Consider the following 24,916-nt stretch of genomic DNA (forward strand, 5'->3'; position numbering starts at 1 on the left):
CTGAGATGGTTTTAGATACAAGATACGGAGATGCACCTGTTTATAAATACAAGCATTAGCGATTTAATCCAAGTTGCAGAATAGATTGTATCTGTGTTGCCTTAAGTTAATTATGCAGTTAATTATTTTGGTAGAGCTTTACTTCAGTGGAATGTTCCTATAGACCCTGGTCTAAGGTGGAAAAACTGAAGTGAATTCTTTGGGGTACGTGTTTTTCAGTTTGTAGGTATATGGTCAGATTAGTTTAATTGTGTCTGCTTCTTTTTCCCTTTCCTTGGAAGATTGTAGGTTTTCCTAGAAACAATTTTCTTTCATTTCTAATGTGAAATGACTAAACAGAGCGCTGAAAATGTTTTGGTTATGTTCTTAGTCTGAGCCTGTACTAGTTGTTAAAGGATTTAATTGTACGGGGGATAAATACTGTTTCCAAAACCGTCAACCATTGGTAATCATCCCTTGAAAAATGACATATACCTTGAACTGCTAAAATGGTCACTGTTCGTACTTACATTTCAACAATGTTTGCATGAGCAGACTGTGGGGGAGAAGGAAAAACTATTTATATTTCGGGGGGGGGAAGGAAATTGACATGTTAAGAAAGCAAATATGTACAATTTGCATGCATTTATTCCTTGACTTCTGAAACGTGCTTTGTGGGACATCTTTGTCGTGTGATGGGTAGAAGTAAAAACTGGAGTAAGAAAACTAGTTGATTAGAATAATTGTCAATTTTTAGAGTTTATCTGAGAAGAGAATGTGCAGTTTGAGATTACCATAACACCAGGGTAAAACTTTAAATGTGACATGCAGCTCAATTAAGTGTTTAATCTCGTTCTATCACTAGTTGACAAAAAATTGAGTGTAGAGGAACAGGCAACCTGGAGAAATTGGTGAAATTCATGAGAAACAAACAACTACCAAATTTATACAAGTGAGAGTTGTAAAACATGCTTGTAGTAAATTATGACTAACTGAATCTCTTTAATATGGGAAACAATTAAAAATTCTCAATTGTTCTACACAACGGAGTGCAAATTACACTTAATCATTTCCTGCCTTCACAGAATAGCTGACTTTATCACATAAAATTTAGAAAAGCTGCAAAACCCATGCTATATTTTAACTTTTATTTTTGAACAAAATAGTCCTGAAAGGATACTCCTTGAAAGGAGACTGGTGTTTACTTTTGGCGACAATTAAGAGAGGATAGTGGTTACATCATCTGAAATGTGCTAAAATGTGCTGATTTACTAGGCTTTATGCTATTTTTACATGTTGCTTCACTGTATAGCATTATTGCAAGTGACATCGAGATCCATGATTTGACTGCACTATTGCAATAACAACAATATTGTACAATATATGTGTGGGCATGCTGAGTTGCTCCTGTGTTATCTGAGATTAGAATCAGCACAATCTTAATAGATCTTTCTCAGAAATCTCCAATTAATCTCAGAATGATCAGCAGAAAACATACTTTTGTAATGCATCTTCAAATACCCTTTTCAAAGCCTCTTATGTAATAAAACAAATTAAAGGTAGAAATTCAATTTCACGCATTCAGTCCACAAGAACATTTTGCCCTAGATAATCGAAGTCATATCTTTAGGTATGCTAGAAACAGCATCCTCATATAATTTTCCAAGCATTAAAGAAATGCTTAAGTGGAAATGTGTATGCACGGCCTGACGTTAAAGCACAAGACTCTTTGTTTAAAAAGAAAGCAGTCGTCATCTCTGGCTAAAAGAATAGTGGGGAACAATTAAAAAGTTGGCGGTACTATGTAAATACCAATGTGCAATATCTGAGGTCTAGTCTGAGTATTAGAAAAAAAGAGATTTTGACAGAGAAGAATGAGGAAGTAGTAAGAGGGAGAAATAGTGAAACTATTTGAGGTAGACACCGAGCTGTTTCCTGAACCGTCTGTGTGATATTCAGAAGAGAATCTGAAAACAAACATTTCAGAGAAAATAATAATAAAGACCAGCTTTGGCCCTGCATACAGCAACAAAAGCTACTCATGCAAGTTTGGAGAAGTGCTGTCTTTTTACAGCAAAATTCTGCTCAGCTTCTCCAGGAAGAGTTTCACAACTCTCACTTCTACCAGAGAACATTATAAACCTCAAATAAGTGGCTCTGCATGCTAGCGTTTCAGATTATTCATATCTGTCTTTTAAAAAAAAAAAAAAAAAAAAAAAAAAAAAAAGACTTTTTCCAAACCTCTGGAGGAACAAGGCAATTGAGGAGGAGATTAGTTGGTGGGAAAGCTGGTCAAAATGTTGACTACCTGTAGCATACGTGGAAACTTTTAATTAGGCATGGAATTAATATTTGGAGAACACACAAACTTAGACATATACCTTCATGAGACTAAGTGAATCCAGGTGAGAAGGTGTGAGTTTTCAACACATTTGGGTTTAAAAGAAGAGAAAAGAAAAATACATGGTCAAATTACTGACGAAATTTTACATGCTCAAGGAACGCTACAAATTGGCAGCTCTGAGTAAATGATTATGTCAGCTGAAAGAAATCAGAATGTCTGGAAGCAAACAAATTATGTGGAAACAGTCTGATATATCTAGATAAGTTGTTAAAATGTCACCAGAGTATTACATTATCAAAATATGGTTCTTTATAATTGTCAAGGTCCCAGAGCTATTTGTAATTATTCTTGGTGATCGAAGTAGCCTTGCCAGACTTAAGAGATCAACAAATCTAAAGAATGCATAAAAAATGACTCTCTTGGATCTCAATGAGCAGATTTTATTTCTGATAGCAAGAGATGATTGATATGTACCTTGGAATTTTCTCATCATTTTCAAGAAAAATGAATTAACAAAATGACTTAACTAATCTTTTTGACTGTTTTTCATCAAATTAGCTTGCTGCTTTTTCCATTTCACTTACAAAAGTGCTGTCAAACATTTGTGGGCCTGTCTTTCATCCAAATACCTGCTGCTCATTTGCTGTTGACCAGAATACATTTGCGCATTTTAGCCAAAATTACAACCATAAGCACAGAAGCAAGTATAAGATGACATTAGCAAATTTTAATGTAATGGGAGGAAAAGCCTTCAGGAAAATTTCTGGGCTGAAAAAAAGAAAAAGAGACCAGGAGTTGAAGTCTTACTTTTTCTGAATGCTGTTTAAATAATGTTCATTCACTGTAACCATGGACATTAACTTCTGTGATAAGGAAGATCTGAGTTCTTCTGTGAAGCACCTCCTTCAGGGAAATTAAATACTTGGGGTGGGGGGAGGGAGGCGGTTATCTCATCTCCATTCAGTGTAGACCCACTTTTCCAGGAAAAAGAAGTCAAGTCCTGGATTTTTAACCACCATCATTCTACTGCTGACTAGTGAAAATAATTGGTTACTGCTCTGAAGGAGGGGTGTTTCAAATTGTAGCTCAAATAAAAACCTTAATATTTCTAGGAACTCATGAATTTTTAATTTAATAATTTGAAATTTGCCTTGTATGACAGATCACATTAAGGCACATCTCACATAGTGAAATCAAACCACATTTTGAAGAAAATGTGTTTGGTTGCTATATACATATATTTGAATTAAAAATATTTTTGACTTGTGAAATATGCTCCACCTTTATCTGAGATTTTTGTCTGATTCTTTACAATTTTTAGGGATGTGTAAGATAGGAAAGCAAACTGATTGAAAGTAACTGAAGTTACTGAAATGTTAAGAGGGCTTTACTGCTGATATCTCAGGCTGTAGCTTTGCTCTTTTGCCTTTTTAGTAGCTTCTTTATTTCAAAAATGACAGAAGCATTTATTTTATCTTGTAGAGATTTTGTTTGTGAGGTTTTGGTGAAATCTCTGAAGAAATTGCCTCTTTCAAGGAACTTTCAGGTTTTCCTTCGTAAAGGACTTGGACTTTGCTTAGTTCCTCAGCCAGACAATACAGGAATTTGTCATTTAAACATCAATGCAATCAAGCATGTAGAGAAAACTACCGTTAACATAACTTTAAGCAGAACTGAAAGCTAGTTCACCATGAGCAGAAGCACCACAGGTAAATTCATAGACAGTAACAAATTCTATGTATATGGTGAATATACAAAATGTACAGGTAACTTTGTCTTGAGAAGTTGGAGTGCTAGTGCTCTACACTTGAAGAGCATTGCATTTTGAGGATAGGTTTTGTTTTTAAAGAAACCTCAAGTCTACTCTCAAAAGCAGATCATGTGTAAATTTAAATTCGAAGTGCACCTGCATACTGACTTGACAGTAAATATATGCAGATATTTGCCTCCCAACTGTGGACTTTTGTCTCCTTTTTAACTCTGCTCCATAATAGAACGATGAAACATGTCATACTTTGAAATCAAATAATCTGAAGGTATGTGAATATATTTGAAGTTACCTCAATCACATCAACAAAACCCAGTGAAATCAGTTACCTTTTTGTTTGCATCGCTATATTGGCTGTTATGTACTTTCATGATAAAAAGATAGCTTACTATGGTGAGCAAGCACTGTTAAAAACAGCCTAGAAATTTATTTGACATGGAGAATTTTCACATACAGCGAAGCTGACACAGTGTGGCCTAGAACTGCCCGTTAGAAATACTCGAGTAGAATGTTTCTGTAGAGGTAAGGGTCTCCTGTGTGATAGTGGCATCATAAATTCTCTGAACAGATGAAACGTTTTTTTTTTCCCCTCATTTGAGTGTAGATACATATTTTGGAAATATGAGCATTTTCTTCAGTTGCACGGGGTTGCGTATGCAAAAAAAAAAATGTTTAAGTTATAAAACAAATCAAATTGCATGACAGCTATTGTATATTGCACCTTTCATTAATCATTTTAAACTTGTTTACATAGCATGACATTAGCTCTGGCCGTGGCGTCACTCTTTAAGTTTTTCTCTCAAAAGATTTGTCAGATGACTTTGACCGAGGGGCTGAAATTTTCTAGACGGATGAGAGCAATAGGGAGTGTTACTTACTGATAAACACTGACTCTTTTTCTCTGTCTCCCTGGCAGTTTCCTGCTTATAAAGTCCTCTTGACCATCCTCTAAATGTGTTAAAAGGAGGTGAAACAAAGGGTCGCTTTGATATTAGGCTGAAGTTCAGGAAGGAGTCTATATGGTAAATCCTGTCTTTTCTTTGAATAGTGATGATACATCAAGTTAGGGATGGGCTCTTTGACATTTGTTTTGACTTTTGCTGCAAACTTTTATAATTTGAAGAATAACTGAATACATCTTTGATGCTTTCATCTCATAGTCTTTTATTTCTTCCTTTTTACAAAAATGGGTGCACATCTTTGTCTTTTACCTTGTGTCCCTCAGCACTTTCAAAACCCAAACTGAAAATGCAAAACCCAGTTTCAGCTGTGGCAACTTCTGGGTAACACTTTAAAAGCAAACCAAAAAAAAAAAGTGGAGCCATCTGTAATATACATGGATTTGGTATGTAATACAAGCATTCCATTTCATGGAAATTTTCAAAGTTTTTAAATTAGTGTCCTTCCTGGAATTACACTTAAATCTTACCAAGAGCATCCCTTCCCCCTCCCCCCCCCCCAAAAAAAAAAAAAAGTGGTGAGTGGTGTCTCAGAATAATCACTGTCCCTATGAATCAGGCTATTAACTGCAGAAGTAGAAGGTCCAAATTAAATTATGTGAGAATGGCCTAAGCATAGAGTCAGTCTCCTTTAGCTAGAGAATACTTTTATTTATAGAAAGTGGGACAGCTCTGTCAGGAGAAGCTCAGGTGCATTGTATAAATTGCTGTATCCGGGAATACTTCTGAGCTCTCAGTACTTTATTTTCACCCTCGCTGCTTTGGACCTCAGTTCAGTGAGAGCCCCTGTCCTACTGGTAAACTTGTTTACTTTGAGAGGCAGTGGTTGCACCCTGGCCAGGTCCCCTCTCAGGAAGCCATGACCTGAAAGCTCTCCGTACCATTTAGCCAGCACTTATTTATAGCTTAACAATTAAGGAACTCAGTTGATGTGCATGGGTCCAGGTTCTACTTCTTACTCTGCCTTACAGCGTAATCCATGATGATACTGCTTATTCTGGTACTTTAGTCTGGTTTCAATCAGAATTGCCATTCCTGCACTGCCGGATAAAAAATTTATCAACGGTAATATGTCATGCAAATTTTTGGGTTCAGCTGTTGGGTCTCACAGTTTTCTTTCTTCTTTTGAAGAAAAACGAAATAAATGACAAAACTCTAATCACCATTCAAATGTACGCTATTATCATCTGCGTTCCTTTCTCTGTATTTTCTCATAGTGCTGTAAACTGAGATTTTGCTTCAAAATTCATGTCAATGAGTAAGTTTAGTACTATTTCTTATACAGTTTATATGAGCATCCTCCTACTTCAGCCCTTGTACCCAATCCTATATTGCTCTATACATGGGTCATCCAGAAGAAGGACAACCTTTTTTCCCTCAAAAAATTCTGGAAAAACAGAATATTTCCATATATGTAACTACTTCTGCTCTCTCTGGATGCTACTGTGACAAGTCCCTAGAGATCTTTTTTTATTGTTATTTTATTTTTATTTTTTGTTAAAGATGGCTTTCTAGCAAATAGGGCTCATTCCCTTATTTCTGCTGCTCTCAGGAGACCAAAACATTCAGTTCTCACTTTGTTCTACCAAAAGGTTCATCTTTATACTGAAATAATTCTCATTTTATATATTACTTGATAGAAGAGAGAGTTGATTAGTCTAAATGGCTTTGTTCATTATTTGATTTTGAATTCACTTTTGCCTGCTGGACTTTGTGTTCTTCCACATGTATAACCCTTTTAATGACCATATTAGAATTCAAATCCAAATTTGATAGCCTCTTGCAATGTTACTTTCTTTTACAAATGAGCAGCAGCTTGCTTTCTATTTGCAGAGTTTGAAACCACACTTCTCTTTCTGCTTTTCCTGGAAGTTTTGCTCACAGTTGGAGTTAGAAGAATCTCTCTGAAAATGCATTTATTAAAGTTTCTTACGCTCTGTCATCTATTTTTTATATATATATATATATACATACACACACATACATACACACACAAAATATATAAATATATATATAGACACACACATGCACACACATGTTGCAGACCTCACGGATTATAGATTTTTATGCTCCAATATTTTGGTAAGAACAACAGTAAAAAATGCTAAGAAGAACTGATAGATAGTATACCATTAAACTCCAATGCTTCCAAGTTGTATTTGTGTGTTCAGCTTTCTGCCTGTGGGTACTCCTCTGATTTCACTGAAACTCTTTGAAGCAAAAAACCAAGCAGATGTATTTAGCCTTGATCTTGTGGTGATTTTAACTGATTTGAAAGAGAGTTAGGTAACTGAGTCTTTATGCTAACGTGAGTTTTTGGATATACGTGGAGTTTTAAACTCTGGGGGTGATTTACTGCTTTACAGTTTGTGCCAAGATTCACCTGTCAAAAATGTTTTGAATGTGACTTAATGCAGTTGCAATTATTGTTTCTCCTTCACTGGGTGCTTGCTGTGTTAGTGTGAAATTTATTTTGTAAGGCTGGCAGTTTAAAGTCGGAAACTGCAGCTCATCAAGCAACTTGGACAGGTCAAGGGCCACATTTGTGTCACTATAAGCCATACTTTGCTCCTCAAGCAATTTCACTACATTTCCCTTCAATTACTTGAGAGGTAATGTGTATAAAGGGATCAAAGCTCTATGTGTTTGCTTGACTATGTTGCTATGTATGAATATGTAAAATACAAAGAAATAAAAGTGGGAGGTAATAACACAGTATTTACAGCAGACTTTCAGTAAAGCAGAACTTACTGAACCCGAACATTTTTTGGGTATTCAACAGAAATATGCAATCAGGACACAGATACTCAGGCTAAATGGTTTAAGGGTTTTGAAATAGGTGGCTCACATATATCAGTAGAAGTCCATTCAGATTTGTGTGTATAAGGAAGATCGTAGAACATATAGCTGTTTATCTAGAAGAATAATTCATTTACATTTGCTGTGTTAACACTACTTGGAGAATCCTCTGATAAAGTAATTAGAGGGTGGGTTTTTAAGGTGTAAAAAGTGCTTGGCTTTTTCTGCCTAAGCATTCAAATTATGCTGCTGTTATAGTGTAACGTGTGTGTGTTCTTGTTACTGAACACTTCCTTTTTTTCCAAAGCCAAATGACCAATAGAAGTACTGTTGTTGGGCTATAAGCTACATTTTGACAATATTACTGACGCTATTTTCCTCTCCTGAGGGTTAAAATGAGACTTTATAATGTAGTCTTTCTGTGTTTGTGTGTGTGTGGTTGTACTCTTAATTGATTGTTAAAAGCATTCAGGGTAAGCAACACGTAAAGGAACTGAATTATTGTTACCATTTGACTGTTCAGAATAGATCGCAAAGTTGAAAGGCAAAGGAGAACGGAACGGTGCACTTTGTCATTGCGCCCTGTGATGAGATTATGCTCAGCATTCCACCCAGCTGGTAGGAGCTCAGAAAGATTTTATACTTCACTGGTCACTTAAATGTGTACTGCCCATTCACTTCTTTTTTGTGACTTAAACTGATAAAAGGGCACAGAGCGGAAGAGTAAACATTAAAGAGGAAATGTGAAAAGAGATTAAAGAACACGGAGGGAAGGAAAGGTTGGAAAGCTCATAATATAAATAGATAGTGTAGATTTTTGTGTGTGATGGGGATGGTGCAGGAGCATTCAATGTCTCAAATCATCCAAAACACATTTTGAAGTCATGCTATTAGGAATTGTTTCAATTCATCAGCATGGCTTTGCTCATGTGAAGCAAATTAACCTAGTCGATATAGAATATGCAGCTTTTTTTCTTTTCAAAATTTACTTGTTAGTAATTCTAAACAAATGAAGTAGGCATCAAGGAAAAGTAGGTCGTAATAGGAAGATAGTTTTACTTTGCTTGTGTTTCCTTTTTTCATCTATCATAAGGTTTTTTAGAATTGTATATTTTCAATACGTTATTTGAAATGAAAAGTCTTCCTGCCTGGCTTTCTGTGAAATAGCAGCATTTCAGAGTTATGTAGCCTTTCCAGTCCTGTTGGGATGGTTGCATAGGGTAAATACTAGGTGAAAAGTACTTGTGGAAGCCACGTCTAACTGAGAAAAATAGGTTGTTTATTTTAATTTTAGGTACTGTACAAACAAAATTGAATTATCTTAAAAATCACCACAAATAATTTATCATGTTAGTTAGGTACTTTCTTTCTTGCCATGTCATCAGATCTAATGGTTCTTTCTTAATTTATGACAGAAAGACTGTGGAATAAGGTAAATGTCAACTATAATGATGCTGTTTGTTATGATGAAAACACTGAGAGAAGGAAATTATGTTTAATGCATCAAAGCAAGAAATTTCAAATAGGTTATTTCAGCTATCATGATTTAGTATCTCTTTTGAGGAGAAGAGAATGAAGGGAAAGATGAAGAGTACTTCCTAAAAATAACAACAGTGTGAAAACGTGCATGTCATAGAGAATGGTTAGAAGCACTTAAACATGGAAACATGTTTCTCGCATAGATGAAGAACATATAAACTTTTTCAGAGACTATTAGACCCTGCTAATAATCAACCATGTAACAACCAATCAGTGCTTTCTGGCGTAAGGAATTATTTGTCTTTTCACATGAGGAGCGGTGATTTATACAGCTCTTATACTTAGCGGTCATCCTTCTCTACCTGGCTCTTCTCTACCTGGCTCTTCATTTGATTCAGGTAACTGCTGGTGTGTTGGACAAACTTTGCACCGATAGTTGTGTGACAAATCTTAGGCAAGATGTGAGATTAGTTTTGTACTGAGAATTTGTTTTCTAAAAGCTAGTGTGCAGAAAGCAGTGTGTAGCATAAACTCATACTTCAGATTTTTGTATTACAACAGCTTAGCAAATGTTTCTGGGGTACCAATATTAAAGACATATACGTTCCCTGGTAAGAGTAATTTTTGTCCAGTTACTGCTTCTGTTCAAAAGAGGTCAGGTGCTGTTTAAAATGCAGCGTAAAAGGTAGCGGACAGATTTTGGTGAGTAGTTCCCTGTATTGGAACTTAGGAACTCCAAATTCTGTTTCTGATTTTGACGTACAACCTTGATAAGATACTTGATGTTCTTGTTTCCTTTTCTGACTCTTCTTTTCCTTATGTTATATTAGTGTAGTGTATTTGTGGAGAGGACCACTTTGCTATGCTTTTTGTCCTTTGTCTACCACAATAAAATCTTGAAATCTAGAAATCCCATTACAACACTAATGACTACTACTAAATAAAGATGCAGTAGGAAAATGTGTACAGCTTTGCAGGTGCCAGCTTGACTACAGTGTTAAATAACTAACAGCGCCTGTACTATTTGTCTTTCACTTTCACAAATAACCATATGAGTCACACTTTTGCTAAACCGTCAAATTTAACAATCTCCTTGCTCTCTCTTCCAAATAGGCCAAAGAACATAATGTGTGGGGTTTTCCCATGCTTGAACCATTGGCTCGCAAAGCAACAATAATTATGTTTCAAGATTAAGCCTTTCTGACAACTACTTCCACTGCTCGCAGTAGTACAGACTGAGCTGATTCTGGCTCTTACGTGATATGAAACAAACAGACAGCATGTGGCATTTCTGGTTCAGTGATGACTTCTGACTGGCCTTTCTTTTGCTGTCACAGCTGAAACTCTTCTCAGTGGTAGTGAAGAAGTAGAATGAGATTAGTGAAATGGTTTGCTTTTGGTTGGCTCTTTCATTCCTTTCTCTCTCCTGTACTTTCCAAAAAACTTTTGAGTCCTTTAGCTATATGACACTAAAGGGCTACGTGAAGAGCTACTCAGGTCTGAACTATGACCTCATCATATCCTGCCACCACTCTGCTTTCTTTCGTCAAAGCTTTTCTTCAGATTTCTCTCCACTGTAATGCTTACTATTTTCAAAGCTGGTTTTCCAGCCTTCCTAACTTCTCCTCTGTGCATACCTTCCCCGGTGACTGGTATATTTGGTTTGGCTTCTTTTCCACAGCCTCTACAGAGCATCGTCGGCCCTTACCTAGGTTTATTCTAACCTGGACTTGTGGCTAGAGAGAGACTTCTGAGCCCTTAACAGGAAACAGGAGAGGAGCTAGGAGCGAGGTGGACAAACTGGGCAACATACATGTGTCCTTCATCATTTGCTAAAAGGGAAGTTCCTCTGTGCTTTCAACGTGAAGGCATATATTCCTATATAAGCCCATGGTGAAAGAGACTGAAAATAAAGCCTTGTTTTGAGCGAGTAGAACACAATAACCTAGTTCTGCACATGGCTAATAGGGGCCCTTGCCTTAATCTATTGTTTACTGAGAATGCTGCCTCTGCATTTACCGTTGGTAACCTGCCCAAGCACTTAGGCCTGACTGAGCACTGTGAAAGTGATTGCTCTCCTGAGCTGGATACTCTGTTGGTATCCGTTCTAGCTGTGTCTCAAGGCATCAGCATATGCCCTGCTGGTCTTGCTCCACCTACTGCTATTTTCTGCTATTGGCGATTTGCTTTTCATTGGGCATAGTTACGAGGTGGTGCTAGAGGAAAGTGCTATGCATCTCCTCCTCCCTTATGTAGCTCTGGAATGGAAAGAAAAGATCAGTAAAAGGACGAGGGCAGGAAGAGCCGTGATTCTGAAATGCAGTGTGGTGAGTAGCAGGAGGAGGAGTATTAGAAAGATATGAAGCACCAGCAAGAGAGAAGAGTGAAGCTTTATATATACAGTGCTGAGGTAAGATAAGACGTCTTCAGGAGGAACCAGGAAAACTCTGGAGGAAAAATGGCTGTGCAGAGTGGTGGATAAGAGAGGGAGTCAGAGGTTCTCAGAGATGAAGAAAGAAGACTGACAGGGTGTTTACAGAGACAGAGAAGGATGTGGCTTGATAGTTTGGCTTGATACTTGCTACTCACTGGGCAGATGAAGCAAGAAAAGGAAGAATTCATTCTCTAGTTTGCTTTTAACTTAGATAATACTGAAAAGATGCTACTTAGCTCTATGCATTTGTTTTCTTAGCTTTGTTTGCTACAACCCCCTGAACAAAAGTTCACACGGTTTGATGCATGGCATCTATTTATCTGTATATCTGATATATGCCATCTGATATGTCTCTGATATATCTGACAAATATCTGATGTATAGGTGTCTCAGAGCATAGCATTGTCTCCTCTGCCAACAAAATGAACAACTGAAAACAATTTTCTTTCTTTGTTTTTGTTTTCTCAAGTTTTCTTCTGTCCTGATCAAGCCTAGGAAGTCTTTCTGCTCTTAGGCACTGCCTGCTCCCTCCAGTAGCGTAACAGCTTCTAAATGTGGTGCATAAAAAGCGTGGCTTAGGCAGCACAGGAGATCTATAGCAAGAGTGTGAGAGAGGCAAAGTCAGTCTACTACAGCAGCAGTCCTTGCTAATTCGCTCTGATAACACTGGTTGCTGTAAGGGTTGACTTTACTTCACAACCGCTTTCTAAGTTTTTCTAAGTGTAGTGAGGCTAAAGAATAAGACACAAGCTCTGCACTAAACTCAGTAATAAGGTAGTTGGAAAAAGCAAAAGGCTTTGCAGTTCTTGCTGTATACTGCACACAATTTTTTGGATTTCTTTGGCCCAGCAGAATAACTCTTGGTTCTAATTTGGTATTTGTTTCTCTGTGATAAGACTTTCAAGGCTATCACATGCACTGTCCTTTGAAATTGAGTAAATATTAAATATGTTATATTTATGTGTATAAAGATCAAATGAAATTACTTTCCATCTATTTATATAGATAAGCATGTGCCATCTCCAATTATCACTATCTTTATATATACATAGGCACGTACATACACATTCACACCTTTGAACTAAGGAGGAATAGAATGAAGAAAATTGGAAAAAGGACATAATACTTTGCCTTTGACAAAAATGAACTAATTGGTCCTCAGACTACTCCATTAACTAAAGAAAAGATTAGTGCCATTATTCAGAAGCGGTAGCAGAGATCCGAGAGTGCATGGTTCACTTAAATATGACAGGACAGATGGAGTCAATGTCTGGGCCACTATTTAGAATTCAAATGGTCCTATTAACCTGGACCTCTTTTATAATACAGAGAACAACCTGAAAGTTGGCAGTGGACTAAAGCTTTCATTTAAAGGTTATTTGGCGGTCACTGAGGCAAGTCTATTTCCTGACGGACAGATGCCCTCTTAACTAAAACCCTTCCAGAAGGCTTCTTGTTTGAAGCTATGCCAGGCCAAGCAAAGACTGAGTAGACATGTCAACTACAGTAACCTCTCAGAGGTAGCACTTTCCCTTAAAGTCTGGGCACCAGCTCCGCGGCAAAGGAATGTTTGCTTGTGGCCTGTACTCTGCTGATAGGTCTGTCATACACTTTACATTAGCAGTTGAGAAAGCATATTTTAAAATAATATAGCAACGCAAGGTGAGGGCTATTTGTCAGCTTCTGTTTTTAAAGTGGGAGAAAATCAATATTAAGATTCGAATAGCATTGTCAAATGGAACAAGCTGTCCTACGTGAATTAGGGGTTGGGGGCCTGTGGTCGGTAGTCTTATGATCATTAAATATTTATCTGGACAGTCTTGAGCACACCACATTTTCAAGTTAGCCAGATCTTTTTGAAATCTATATCACAATCATCAAGTCACAACAGTTAAATTGTTAAATATTTGTGGTGATTCTTTTTCTTTTTCATCTCAGTTAAATTAGGCTGTGGTCTGGGAATGGCAACCTTACAGGGAGGTGTGCTGTACCTGTGTCAATACCCGCTGAAATGGCTCTCTGTATAGAATCACCTATGTTGATCTGATTGCATGATCACATTATGTTGTGAGAGTTGTAGTACTGAAAATGTTATGAGTTCCTGTGTTTAATCTATAATGTTACTATATAATGACAAATTAGAACTACAAAATATCATCTGAAGAGAGAAATAAGCCTATCCTTTGGTATAGCCATCAAAGAAATATGGAGACTCGCAAAATTACTGTTAATTTTCCCCTGTCAAGAGCATTCATATAAAAAATGACTCGTAAGGACTCAAAGAAGAAGCAGCTGCGGTGAGAATGAAAACAAATGATATTAAAAAGTCCAGAAATAGAAACCAATCTTAGGAATAGTAGGTGGGCCTTTCTGGCATTTCTCCCATGTTCACAAGGCATCAATAACAATTTGGGTACGTCTTACGTATTTGTGGTTGATGGTTCTCTCCTGTAACAGGTGATCAGTTCTTTTAATCCTACCCCATAATGCAATAATATTGAAATACTTTTTGAAAGGCGGGAGTAAATTTGAACAAAGAAAAAAAAGTGTTATTTTTCACAGCCAATGGTACTGTTGGAATTCATTGCCACAGAAGGTCATTGAATTTAATGCTGTTGTTGGATTTTTATTTATTTACTTATTTATTTATTTTAAGGATAACTCCATAACTGTTAACAGGATTTGTTACTAGCAAGCTAAAATGAAAAGGTTAACTGAACATTAAACTTCAAGATATGAGGTGATGTGGCTTAGTCGGGTCAGGAAGGAATTTCTCCTCTCTCCCTTTCTCACTGAGCACAACACAGAGCAATTGGATGGAGGCATACTGTTGTTTACTTTCCTATGAAGTCTTATTTATGGGCCTTCATGAGAAGGAAGATGTGAGAGCAAAAGGACCAGAGTACTAATCTCAAGTGTAATCTGATCTAATCCAATTTCTTTTTGTCATTAATCCAATTTCTTTCTGTCATTTTTTTTAATAATACACTTGAAGAATACAAAATAGCAGTTTCTAAATGGCTTGCATTTAGTGCTTATGTACGGAAATGTTCAGCATGCACTATGTAATTTAGAACCCTCACTGTAAGGCTTTGCCATTCTGATTGTTTCCCAATGTTGAAGGTTGTAAGTGACTGTTTTACTGCTATGTGAATTTCTTCCGTAACTGAAGAAACTCCTGGGACTCGGAATTAAACAAATCATGTGCAAAGATAGTACGTGGTGGTTGATTAAACTGTAATTTTTAACCTCTCTGTATGGTCAGATCTGTTTGTTTGGCCACCCAGACAGGAAAAGGGGCATGTGGCATAGCATTTTGAAAATCAAGGCTTTAGATGAGTAACGGGAACATAAGATTTGTGTATCTATCTTTCTTCTTAGATAGAAGTTCAGGTCCTAAGCTGACTTGGTGAAGGGGGTGGTGTGTTTTGCACGGATGAGAGGAAATAAGCGTTAGATGGAATTTTTTTTTTTCCTGCTGCATCTGTTTTACAGGACTCCTTCCTTTGCTGATTCTCTAGAGGTTGCGCTAATTTGGAACGCTGCAATAGCTGATCAGTAATAACATTATGTACGTGAACCATTAACCATATTGCACTTTACACCCTCATGGAGCAAGGTGACAAAGCTGCTTCCTGTGGTTAAAAACATTGCTTCATCTGCAGTGGTGCTTCCACTGTAGATGCAGTGGGGACACTAGTGGTCTGATTTGAAGAGTGGTAATATTGTTACGAGAGAACAGCCATCCTGCTATCGTACCAACTCCTGTGAAACTGTGTAAATACGTCTACTTTGGTACGCTTGAAATGTAGTAGTCTCTTTTTTTAGAATACTATTTTCACAGGATAATGGCAATTTATTCTGACTTTGTAATTTATTCTGACTTTAACTTTCTGTAAACGCTTAGCGTATATTGATTGGAAGAGACTATTATCCTTTTTCAACATTCTTCTTTGATACCTTGATCATTTAGCTAACCGTGTAGCCTAAGATTTTTCTCAGTCTATTTCTGTAGATGACACTAGTTGTTGTTTTTAATGAATAAGAATTGAAGAGAATGAAAGAGAGGAAATGCAAATGATTTTATCTCTGTGGAGGATGCATATTAAGTCAATAATGTGTTCATTATTTAAAGTGAGTTTATTTAAATTTACTTTTTAACTTCAGACTTTTCCTCTCAAACTTTCAGATAGCTATCTTTATCACTAGAATTATCAATCAGAGACACACTCAAAAAGCAATTTCTTTTAGTTAGAGGATATTTGAGAGCTACAGACTTTCAGCTCGTCCTGTTAAACATGTCCACAGACTTAAAGGAAAATTTCCATTTGGCGTGGCTAATTCAGGGTACATTTACTGGGTGCTTTAAATAGTCAGTAAGGATAGCTGGTTTCTAGATAAGGCCGCAAAATTCTCAGTATTATCTAAACTGAGGATTAAAAAGTTACAATTTTCTAAAGGTTTTCATTACATTGCCTACTCTGCCTACTGTGCATTGTACATTATTAAAGAGTACCGCTCTGACATGCCCCCCCAAAGAAGCAAATTAACATTTCTTGTGAACTCTGTTCTTTTGTGAAGAAGTAATAATGACTAAAGCAGCTCCAAAAGTTTCTCAGATGAATCAGAATTTATTACTTGTAAAATTAATGCCCATTACGCTTGCTGATACTATGCATAAACTGTCACTTATAGAAAAAAGCCTTTTATACTGCTCGTTCTTAGGGATAACAGATCTGTTACGCTCGCATAGAGGACACGGAAGAATGCAACATGCGAGTGGCATCATTTGTGAGATTTTTGCTTCTCACTGCTCATCATCTTTTCTTCTCTTTCTGTACCCCTTTCTTTCATCTCTTAAAGTCAATTTTAGTTACCTTACTTTGTTACACTCTTAGAAGAAGCAAAGCCCATTCCAGTGGAAAGATGATTCCTTGCTTGCTTTGGGTCTGGCTCTAAGCCGTCTAAGTGTTACCATTTTTAGGAAGTACTCAACTGCCAATGTGGACCTAGGCAAAGTAGAAATTGCTGCTGCTGAGTTCTTGTTTGTTTGTTTACAAATTGAATTACCTTGTTCCTTTGTATATTTTCACTGATTTAGTTTGTCCTTTCTTAAAAATCTTAATTCTTCCTCCTGAGCTAAATCCTTAAATTTTAGAAGCGTACAAGCATGCTTGCTAAGTAGTCCCAGGGCTGAAAGGAGTCTGAGTTCAATTTTACAGAAGTCTTCAATTCAGATAAAATGAAATTAGATTCTAAGTCGTGTACCTAAAGAGATGCCTTCAGAAAGGGATGTTCAGAGAGGGTGAGGGTTGATCAGCCTCTATTCAGACTTTCACAAGGACTAATTGGTCGTTTCAATGACTTATGAGAGTTTAGGATTTAACCTAAAGTTAGTATTTCTTTATTGACTTGTGCATCCTGTCCCTAATACGACCAGAAATACCAAAGTCAGAAGGGAGTGTAATAGGACATGAAAGGGGGATTTGGAGTAGCTTATAGGAGCATTCTTAACCTCTCTCTGCAATTCGCCATCTGTGTAATGGGGATAATGTATTTAACTGCAGCACAACAAGTCTGAAAATTAATCGGTTAATGAATTTGTAGTACCCTGCACAGGAAAAGTGCTCTCTAAATACTGTTTTCCCATAGAAATTTCTCCACTACCCAAAGAAAAAAGTAAGTTCACTGCTTTAAATAATTGTGAGAATTCTATCAAGAACACAGATAATTAAAATCATATTAATAGATTTTTAGGTCTTCTTTTTCCCTTTGAGGCCAGATGTCCCTGATTTTTTTTTTTTCCTTTCCCCTTCAAACAACGTCCCTGACTCAGTTGTCAAAGACCGAAAAGCAAAAGTGCCCATCTAGCTTTGAACTTGATACCTGTGGTGGAGTTACAAGGTTAAATAAATGGGGTGGTGTTTTTTTTTTTTTTTTTTTTTTAAGCTGAACCTAACCCTTCAAAAAGATCCTTTTTTCTCCTTCCCTCCCCCTAATTTATTTTTAGGTTGCATGCACTCCTGGCTATGTTTCTTCCTCAGTCCCAGCTGAAGATTTCAAGGGAGATGAGAGCTCTATTTTGTTTCTCCCTTGTATTGCAGATAGGGGGAGGAGGTGGTTATTAGAGAGAAGCGCTCTCGCTCGCTCTCTCTGTTTCTCCCTCTCTGGCTGATAGCACTTATCTCTCGCTCTCTCTCCTTCTCCTAGGTGATCCATTTCTAGGCAACGTGCTGGCTGGTGCTGGAGCTGCCAGCTCTCTCTGCATCCCACCAGCAAAGCGAGCTCCAAAAGCAACCTGCAGACCATCATCTGCTTTCCTCTGCCTTGCTCCGGGCTCTCCTTCTCTCGCTCCTGCCCTGTCCAACCACTGCCTTGCGCGACAGAGACAGCACGCTGGGCTTGATTTGCAGATTTATTTATTTTTTTCCTCCAGTTGTGGGAAGCGATTTTCAAGCAGAGGGTGGGGGGGGGATCTCTGCATTACTATCTGCATTACCTTGAAGTTCACTTTGTTTTTTGGCCTCCGGGGGGGCTTTTCCTGCAGGAATCTGGCTGCTGGAACCGGGATCGCCGCCTCGCCCGGTTCCCCTTACTGAAGGCGAGCTGTTTGCAGCGGGCTCCTGGGGCTCCTCTGGCTGAGAGGGTTTGTGTGGCTCGTGTGTGCGTGTGTGTGCGTGCGTGCGTGTGTGTGCTGTGGGTTGGAAGTTGCTGTGCAGCAGCCGGGACCGAGCGGATCCCTGGACCCGGCGGAAGGATGGGGATTGTCTGACCAGCAGAGGCGTCTGCTGCCCGCGGCGGCGCCCGGGCTGGATGGATTTGCTGCCCGCGCTCCCAGCAACTCTGGTGCTGCCCAGGAGCCCCCCGAAGTGACGCGGGGTTTTCGCCACGGGGAGAGGCGCTCGGGGCCCCCGGCTCGCCCCCTCTCCCAGCCGCAGCTGGGCGCCAGCCATCGGGATTTACACGCTCCTCCGGCGCCTCAAACTCTTGGGCTTCCTGCGCCGCGTTATCCTCCTTGTTGGCATCGTTTTGCGAAGAGATCTGTTGTTACAACGCTTGGACCTCCGGAGGAGATGGAAGTTTTCTCCCTCATCCTGGTTGTGTCCGTCTGTTGGACTCGAACCTGGAAAGCGGCGATTGCAGATTCAATCATTCACATCGGTAAGGGGGCTGCTGCGTCTGCTGGTGCTGCTGGACACTTTTCCAGCTCTCCTTCGCAACCTTCTCTCTCTCTCTTTGCAGTCTTTCTCCCCTGCCCCCCCCCCCCACTCTTTTTTATCCTTTGCTTGCTTGTCTGCTTTTTTTGATTTACTCCCCTCTTATTATCGCTTTTCGTAAGGATCTTGGGTGTCCTCTTTTCCCCCCTACCGCTCTGGCTAAGGGTTTCTTTTCGGCCGAATATGTGCTTGCTTTAGACCTTGAGGTTTGGCGCGGCTGCTTCCCCGGGGGCCAGGACTAAGGGACACTTGCTCTTTCCTCCGCGCAGCCCCTCGGCTGCAGCCTGCCTCTGCTGCAGCCTCCCGCTCGCCCTCGGAGGGGGGAAGCCCAAGTCTCCCCGTATTTCCCACAGCACAGTCAGGCCACGCAACCCCCCCGCTTCCTCTCCCGCCCCCCCCCCCAGCCCGCCTTCCTCTCCCTTGGCGGAACAGGTGGTTTGGCAACGTGAGCGCGTCCCCTCCGCGGGTGGGCAGGCGGCGGCGGGGGGCTCCGGGCCGCCACCCCGGCGGCCGGGCGCCTCCCGCGGGCCGTGCCGCGCCGCGCCGCTCCGCGGAGGCGGCCGCGTCTCCCCCTCGCCGGCCGGCGGGCAGGCGGCGGCGGGCCCCCCCTCTTGGCAGCGGCGGGCAGCGGGAGAGGCGAGGCAGGGCAGCGCGGGTGCGGGCTCTGCGCGGCGCTGCCCGCACGCCCGGGCCGGGCTTCCCCCGCCGCCGTCCGCATATCCGGCCCCGGGAAGCGCCCGCCGCTGCCAAGCGACGCTTTGTGGCCGCCGCTGCCCGGGTCGGGGTTTCGGGGCGAGAGGAGGGCGCTTTCCCCCGCCGCTGCTCGGCAATCTGCAGGCGAAACACGCAGGCGGAGCAGGAGCGTGAATGGGGGGGGGGGGGGGGCGAGCGGGCGCGGGAGCGCCGCGCTGCCCCGGCGAAGGGGCATTTGGGGCGCGGGCCCGCGGGCCCCCGGCCGCTGCCGGCCCCCTCCCGGCTGCCGCCCGCGGGGCAGGTGCCGCTCGCCGCGGTCGGCTCTAAAACATGTCTGCCGGTGGCTGTCGCGGGCATCGGTAGTGGGTTTCTGTGGGAGAGGAAACGGGCACGGCGGCTGGGAAGCCCTGCCGTCAGGAGCTTTCTGCAGGTCGCCAACATTTGGGCAGAGAGGCAGCGGCCTTTCGTGTCACCCTTCCCCCAGGAGCCCACGGGCTTCGGCTTCCCGTAGGTACAGCAACTTTATAGGGGTCAAGCCTTCTAGCTGTGTGTGACTGGAGCATCAAATATTGCACAGGGGAGCCAGCGCTTTATGCCCTCCTTTTAAAGGGAGAATGACTTTTTTCATTCTTCCCAGTTGTAAACTGTTAAAGCAACACTAGGAGATGGTTAAGCCTTGCGATTTGCTTCTTAGGAGCTTGTAACGCGCCATTCAGATCTTAGGATTTGGGGGGAAATCTTAACTGTGTAACAGAAAAGGAGTTTCCTGGCAATTTTGTGTATCCCATCCTCCTGACTAAAGGAGTGTTGTTGCGTGAGCTGTTAGTCTTTGCACTTGCATCAAGGGAGACGATAGCTGTTTCTCTGTTAATGGTAATTTTGTTTATTTCACTTTATGTATGATGAATACACCACATTTTGCCACTTCTTTCTTTTATAATGCTGTTAGCAGTTAGATGCATCAACACAGTAAATCTTCCCTGAACAAAGAATTCCAAAGTAGTTGCTTCTCACACATTTAATTTGTCTTGAGAGACAATTAGTACATTTGACAAGGGGATTTGCTCTTTTTATAGACTGCTTTATGTTGTCGTGAAAATGGCAGATTGATAATTGTTACACAGAGCTTTAAATCTTTGTAATGAGTACGTTGAAAATAAATGACCTCTAATTAGAACTATTCACATGAAGTGAGTAGAGGCTAAACATTCAAACTTGTGCAGCTCAGAAATGAAAATTTGGCCCTGAGAAATGCCACTGTGTTTTGTGACCTGGATATTCTCAACCCCTTTCGTTTTTCCCACTTGTATTGAGTAAACAAGTATAAAATACTTAGGCATACATAATAAAGAGTATATATTTGTTTGAGTGATGAAAAGTGATAGCAGGGCACTCTATGAACAAGTTAATTAAAAACAATTTATCAATTTATAAAGTCAAATAAGAAAACAAAGCGTGCAGTTCAGGGGAAACAAAATACTGCCACAGGTAGTATCGATGCCTTAGGCAACAAACAAAATCATCAGAAAAAGGACATACACAGCGTTGGTATGTACTTGTTCAGAATGGTGCACTACCTTGTCTTGCTTATTGAGTTTTTGATGTGTTTTCTGTAAAGGATTATTGTTTTCTATATCCAAGTATGTTATTTCTTAGAGAAGGATAACAAAAATGTTAGAAGTATTGGTAGAGATTAATGAATTGGTGATGGCAGTGGGAGGAGAGTGGTAACTTGTATTTAGATATGATGCACTTTTCATGTTTTGTCTTTTGAATGATTATAGCTGCTGCTTTTGATTATCAGGACAAGTCTCTGCGTGTGCATGTGATTTTTGTGTGTGTAAATGTGCACATTTAAAATAAGCATTTTCCTGTATCTATTATTTTGACTATTGGGAGGGCTGCTTGTGGTCTCTACATATCTGTTGGCCTGCTATAATAAATAGGAACTGACGGTTCAGAAAGACTACATTAAGCCCTCTTGTGAAAATGTTGAAATGAATCGACTCCACTGTAATTTTCCTTACCCCTATATAAAAAGGAAAGGGGCAGGGTTACCATGTCAAAGCTGTGCAATTCTGTATTATGCTGCTTCTCTGAGCCTATGCATTGATTGAGTAATTTCATCAGACCCACATTACTTGATTGCTTAGAAGTTTCCTAATGATCTGTATGCTGTAGGAAGAATCTGAAAGACGTGAGTGGAATGGCAATGATATTGTGTTTTATGAGGCTATTCAAAAAGTCGCTCTGATTTATGTAGCTCAAAAGCTCCAAAGTCTTTGAGATTAGCCACGCTGCCTGATATTTTCTTCATACATCAGTCGTCCCACACTCCTCACTCCCTAAACAGGAGTTTAGAACAGTGTTTTAATTAAGCAGGGATTAGGTGGCATTTCTTGTCAACCGTACAATTTGTATACGCTTTGTATCTTCTACAGTTGATGGTCTCATGCTTTTCTCTTTGTACTTTTTGCTCCTTTTTCCCCTTGACATGTACCCAGTAATATATCTGTATGTGCATATGGATTTTCTAGTCTGCGTATAGAAGTGTATATGCAAAAAATGTGTATATTAGATACAGCAAAATCACCTAAGTCAGCTATCACATACTACGGTACAAAAGTTCTTGCTGGAAAAAATACACTAAACCTTTTTTAAAGAATAATTTGGCACAGCACCGTGCCACAGTAGTTCAGACGTGGCGACTACTGCAAGTAAATATACTCACTCTTTCTTTATTTTTACCACTGGCTTCAGCCATATGCATCCAATTGTGTATTGCCCTGAGCTTTTTTTTTTCCCCCCAGTGGCAAGTTCAGAAATATATATGTGTGTGTGTATGTACCTATGTATATATATATATAATTTTTTTTTTTTTCTAGAGAAGAAAATTTGCTGTCTTCCCCCCTTCCTTCTCTCAGCTTGAAGGCTCTTTGAGGTCAGGACTCTTACGTTCCATGTATTAGGCAAGTTCTTAGCACTGCTGGGGCAGGAGGCAATTCATCCTTTAAAGCTTTACTGTAGTGTGGATAATAATATCAGGGCAATTGCACCATGCAGTTTATCGCTTACTATTTCCATGAAGACATTAATATCTTTCAAATATAAAAATTCTTTGTCAGGGAAAAGAAATCATCTAGTTAGGTGATACCCGCATTTCATCTTGAAAGCTGTTGTACTGCAATGCACTTGGCTTGTGTTATGATGTGCATTGGTAATAGGAATTTAATTTGCTGTGCCATTGGTAAAGGCTCATTAGAAAGTATGTAGTATATGTCACTAACTGTTCGTTATTTTCACATTAATTTTGTACAGCACAGGATATAAATAAGCAAAGGAATCCATATATGCATATAGTACTTATAGTAGATACAGATTAGCCTTGAGGTCCTTGTTTTCCCTGCTCTCGAATGTGCCGAGGTGACTGGCTTATTTTAAACGTACGTGCAGGTGGAGACCTGCAGCATAGTGCACTGTAGGTTAGCGGCCAAGAGGTATTGTCAGTAACTGTGTTCTACTTAAACGCGTAGCATGCACAACATAGTTTATGTTTCTATCTATGCACGTTATTTCTTAAACTCTCTCCCAGGAGCTTAGATTTGCCACAGTGTTTCAGGTCCCTGTAATGTTTTTTAGTGCTAGTTACTCTACTGTTAAAATAGGGATAATTTTCCATGCCGTAGATTACCGTTTGCTATCCTCCAAAGACATGTTTGCCATTAGGTGTCACTGCTTTCTGGAGTGTTTCTTAGTGTTCACCAGGGCCTGATCCAGAAACTGGCATAATCTAGGTAAGTTGTTTTGTTGGCTTGAGAAGGTTTTAAATTGATGCTGCAGATTGCTCACTATAGCAGGCTCCTTTTCATGTTCTTAAATAATAATTAGCGTTATTTCTAGTTCTTTGTCCTTTATAAAGTCAGACCAAAAAACAAAAATACCATCCTCTTTCAAGTGGCTTCCTAACAAATGCCTAACAGGGCAATCACTGATGCTGCTGCGTGCTTTGAGATGACTACTTATGGATGTGCAGAGTCTTTATTCTCACAATGCCATCTTTTAAAAAACACACTGGAGAAAAATCTTTTAAGACTGTGAGTGCATAAACCTACCAACTAAGGTTCATTTAACTTAATGAACAAAGGCATTAAGTATGGTTCTCTTCCACTCCCTGGCCCTGTAAAGCAAGTGGTATTGGCAGGAGATGACTTTTGTAAGCCATTAGGTTACTCCCTGGATATAGACTTGAACTTGCATCATTTTCTTCCATTTGATATATAGCTATCTATAATCTGCCATGACAGTCTGTTTTTTTCCTGAAATTTATTGGAGGCTTTTGCCTTTTGAGGCTTGTATTTTTACTCTTTGTCACTGCTACTCCATTGCTTGATGTTATTTCAGCGTATTTCAGCGAAGAAATAGTCTTAGAATTATGATCTTTTGACCATCTGTCCTAATTACTTTCTAGAATTAACTTCTTGAATTATATATGCAAACATGGTAAAACTCCCTTTATCAACCCACCCTCCAAACACAATTTGTGTTTTCTATCTTCAGTTTTCACAATACTTCTTAGACATAGTCAATTAGAGTTGCTTTTTGGACTTTCTTGTAGTACTCTTGGGCCAATTCTTGTAAAAGAAAATACTGTTTGTAAAATGGTGTGTAATTTGCATAAAAACTAGAAAGCAATCAAAGCTTAAGATTGTGTTTGGTAAGTATACATTGCAGTACATGATAACTTGGTGTGTGAAAGATACTGAATTCAGGTGATACACTGGTAATGAGGTAAACTAGGATACCTTCCTGCCTCTGCAAACTCATTTGTCACCTTTTGGTTTTTAAATATTGATTTGTACTCCAGAAGGAACAAATGGTTATCTAAGCTGGTGAAACTGGAAGAAGACTTAGATTCCAGAGACACTTGTACCTACCAGACTGTCCAAATCTAGGCAGCCCCACACCTCTCCAACTCGTTGGCACTGCTGTCCAGGTCACGGCTCCCGTCATGCTGATGCCCATTTTTCAGAGCCCCAGATACACTTGTTTGCTTGTTGAGTCCAGAAATGCCGGGAAGCTGGTAAAGAAGTCACAGCCCAACAGTAAAGCAGAACCTTCAGTTTGTTGGCAAACCATGCTGTGGCTGCTGGGGCCTGGGCGTAAAAGCTTAGGTGTCTCTTGTAGCATTTTGCAACCTGTACTGATTGGCTGTCTAGCAACTAGTGTCCTACTGGACTTCTTGGA

At 39.7% G+C, this 24,916-nt stretch overlaps 1 protein-coding gene across 3 annotated transcripts in view; it reads left to right on the top strand.

Moving 5' to 3' along the window:
* Positions 1-18,369: 18,369 nt before the first annotated feature.
* Positions 18,370-24,916, top strand: part of GRID2 (glutamate ionotropic receptor delta type subunit 2) — a 718,520-nt gene continuing 711,973 nt past the window's right edge. For 2 of the 3 annotated variants that reach the window (XR_011140833.1, XM_068941563.1), the window contains exon 1: positions 18,568-18,923. Coding sequence is in view for 2 of the 3 variants with exons in the window: in XM_068941563.1 (XP_068797664.1) it covers positions 18,836-18,923 (88 nt within the window). In the remaining variant the exon portion in view is untranslated. Of the gene's footprint in view, positions 18,924-24,916 lie in introns of all 3 variants that reach the window. The other variant, XM_009674498.2, reaches the window with a different exon arrangement.

Source organism: Struthio camelus, chromosome 4, assembly GCF_040807025.1.
Source record: "Struthio camelus isolate bStrCam1 chromosome 4, bStrCam1.hap1, whole genome shotgun sequence".
Classification (NCBI taxonomy): Eukaryota; Metazoa; Chordata; class Aves; order Struthioniformes; family Struthionidae; genus Struthio; species Struthio camelus.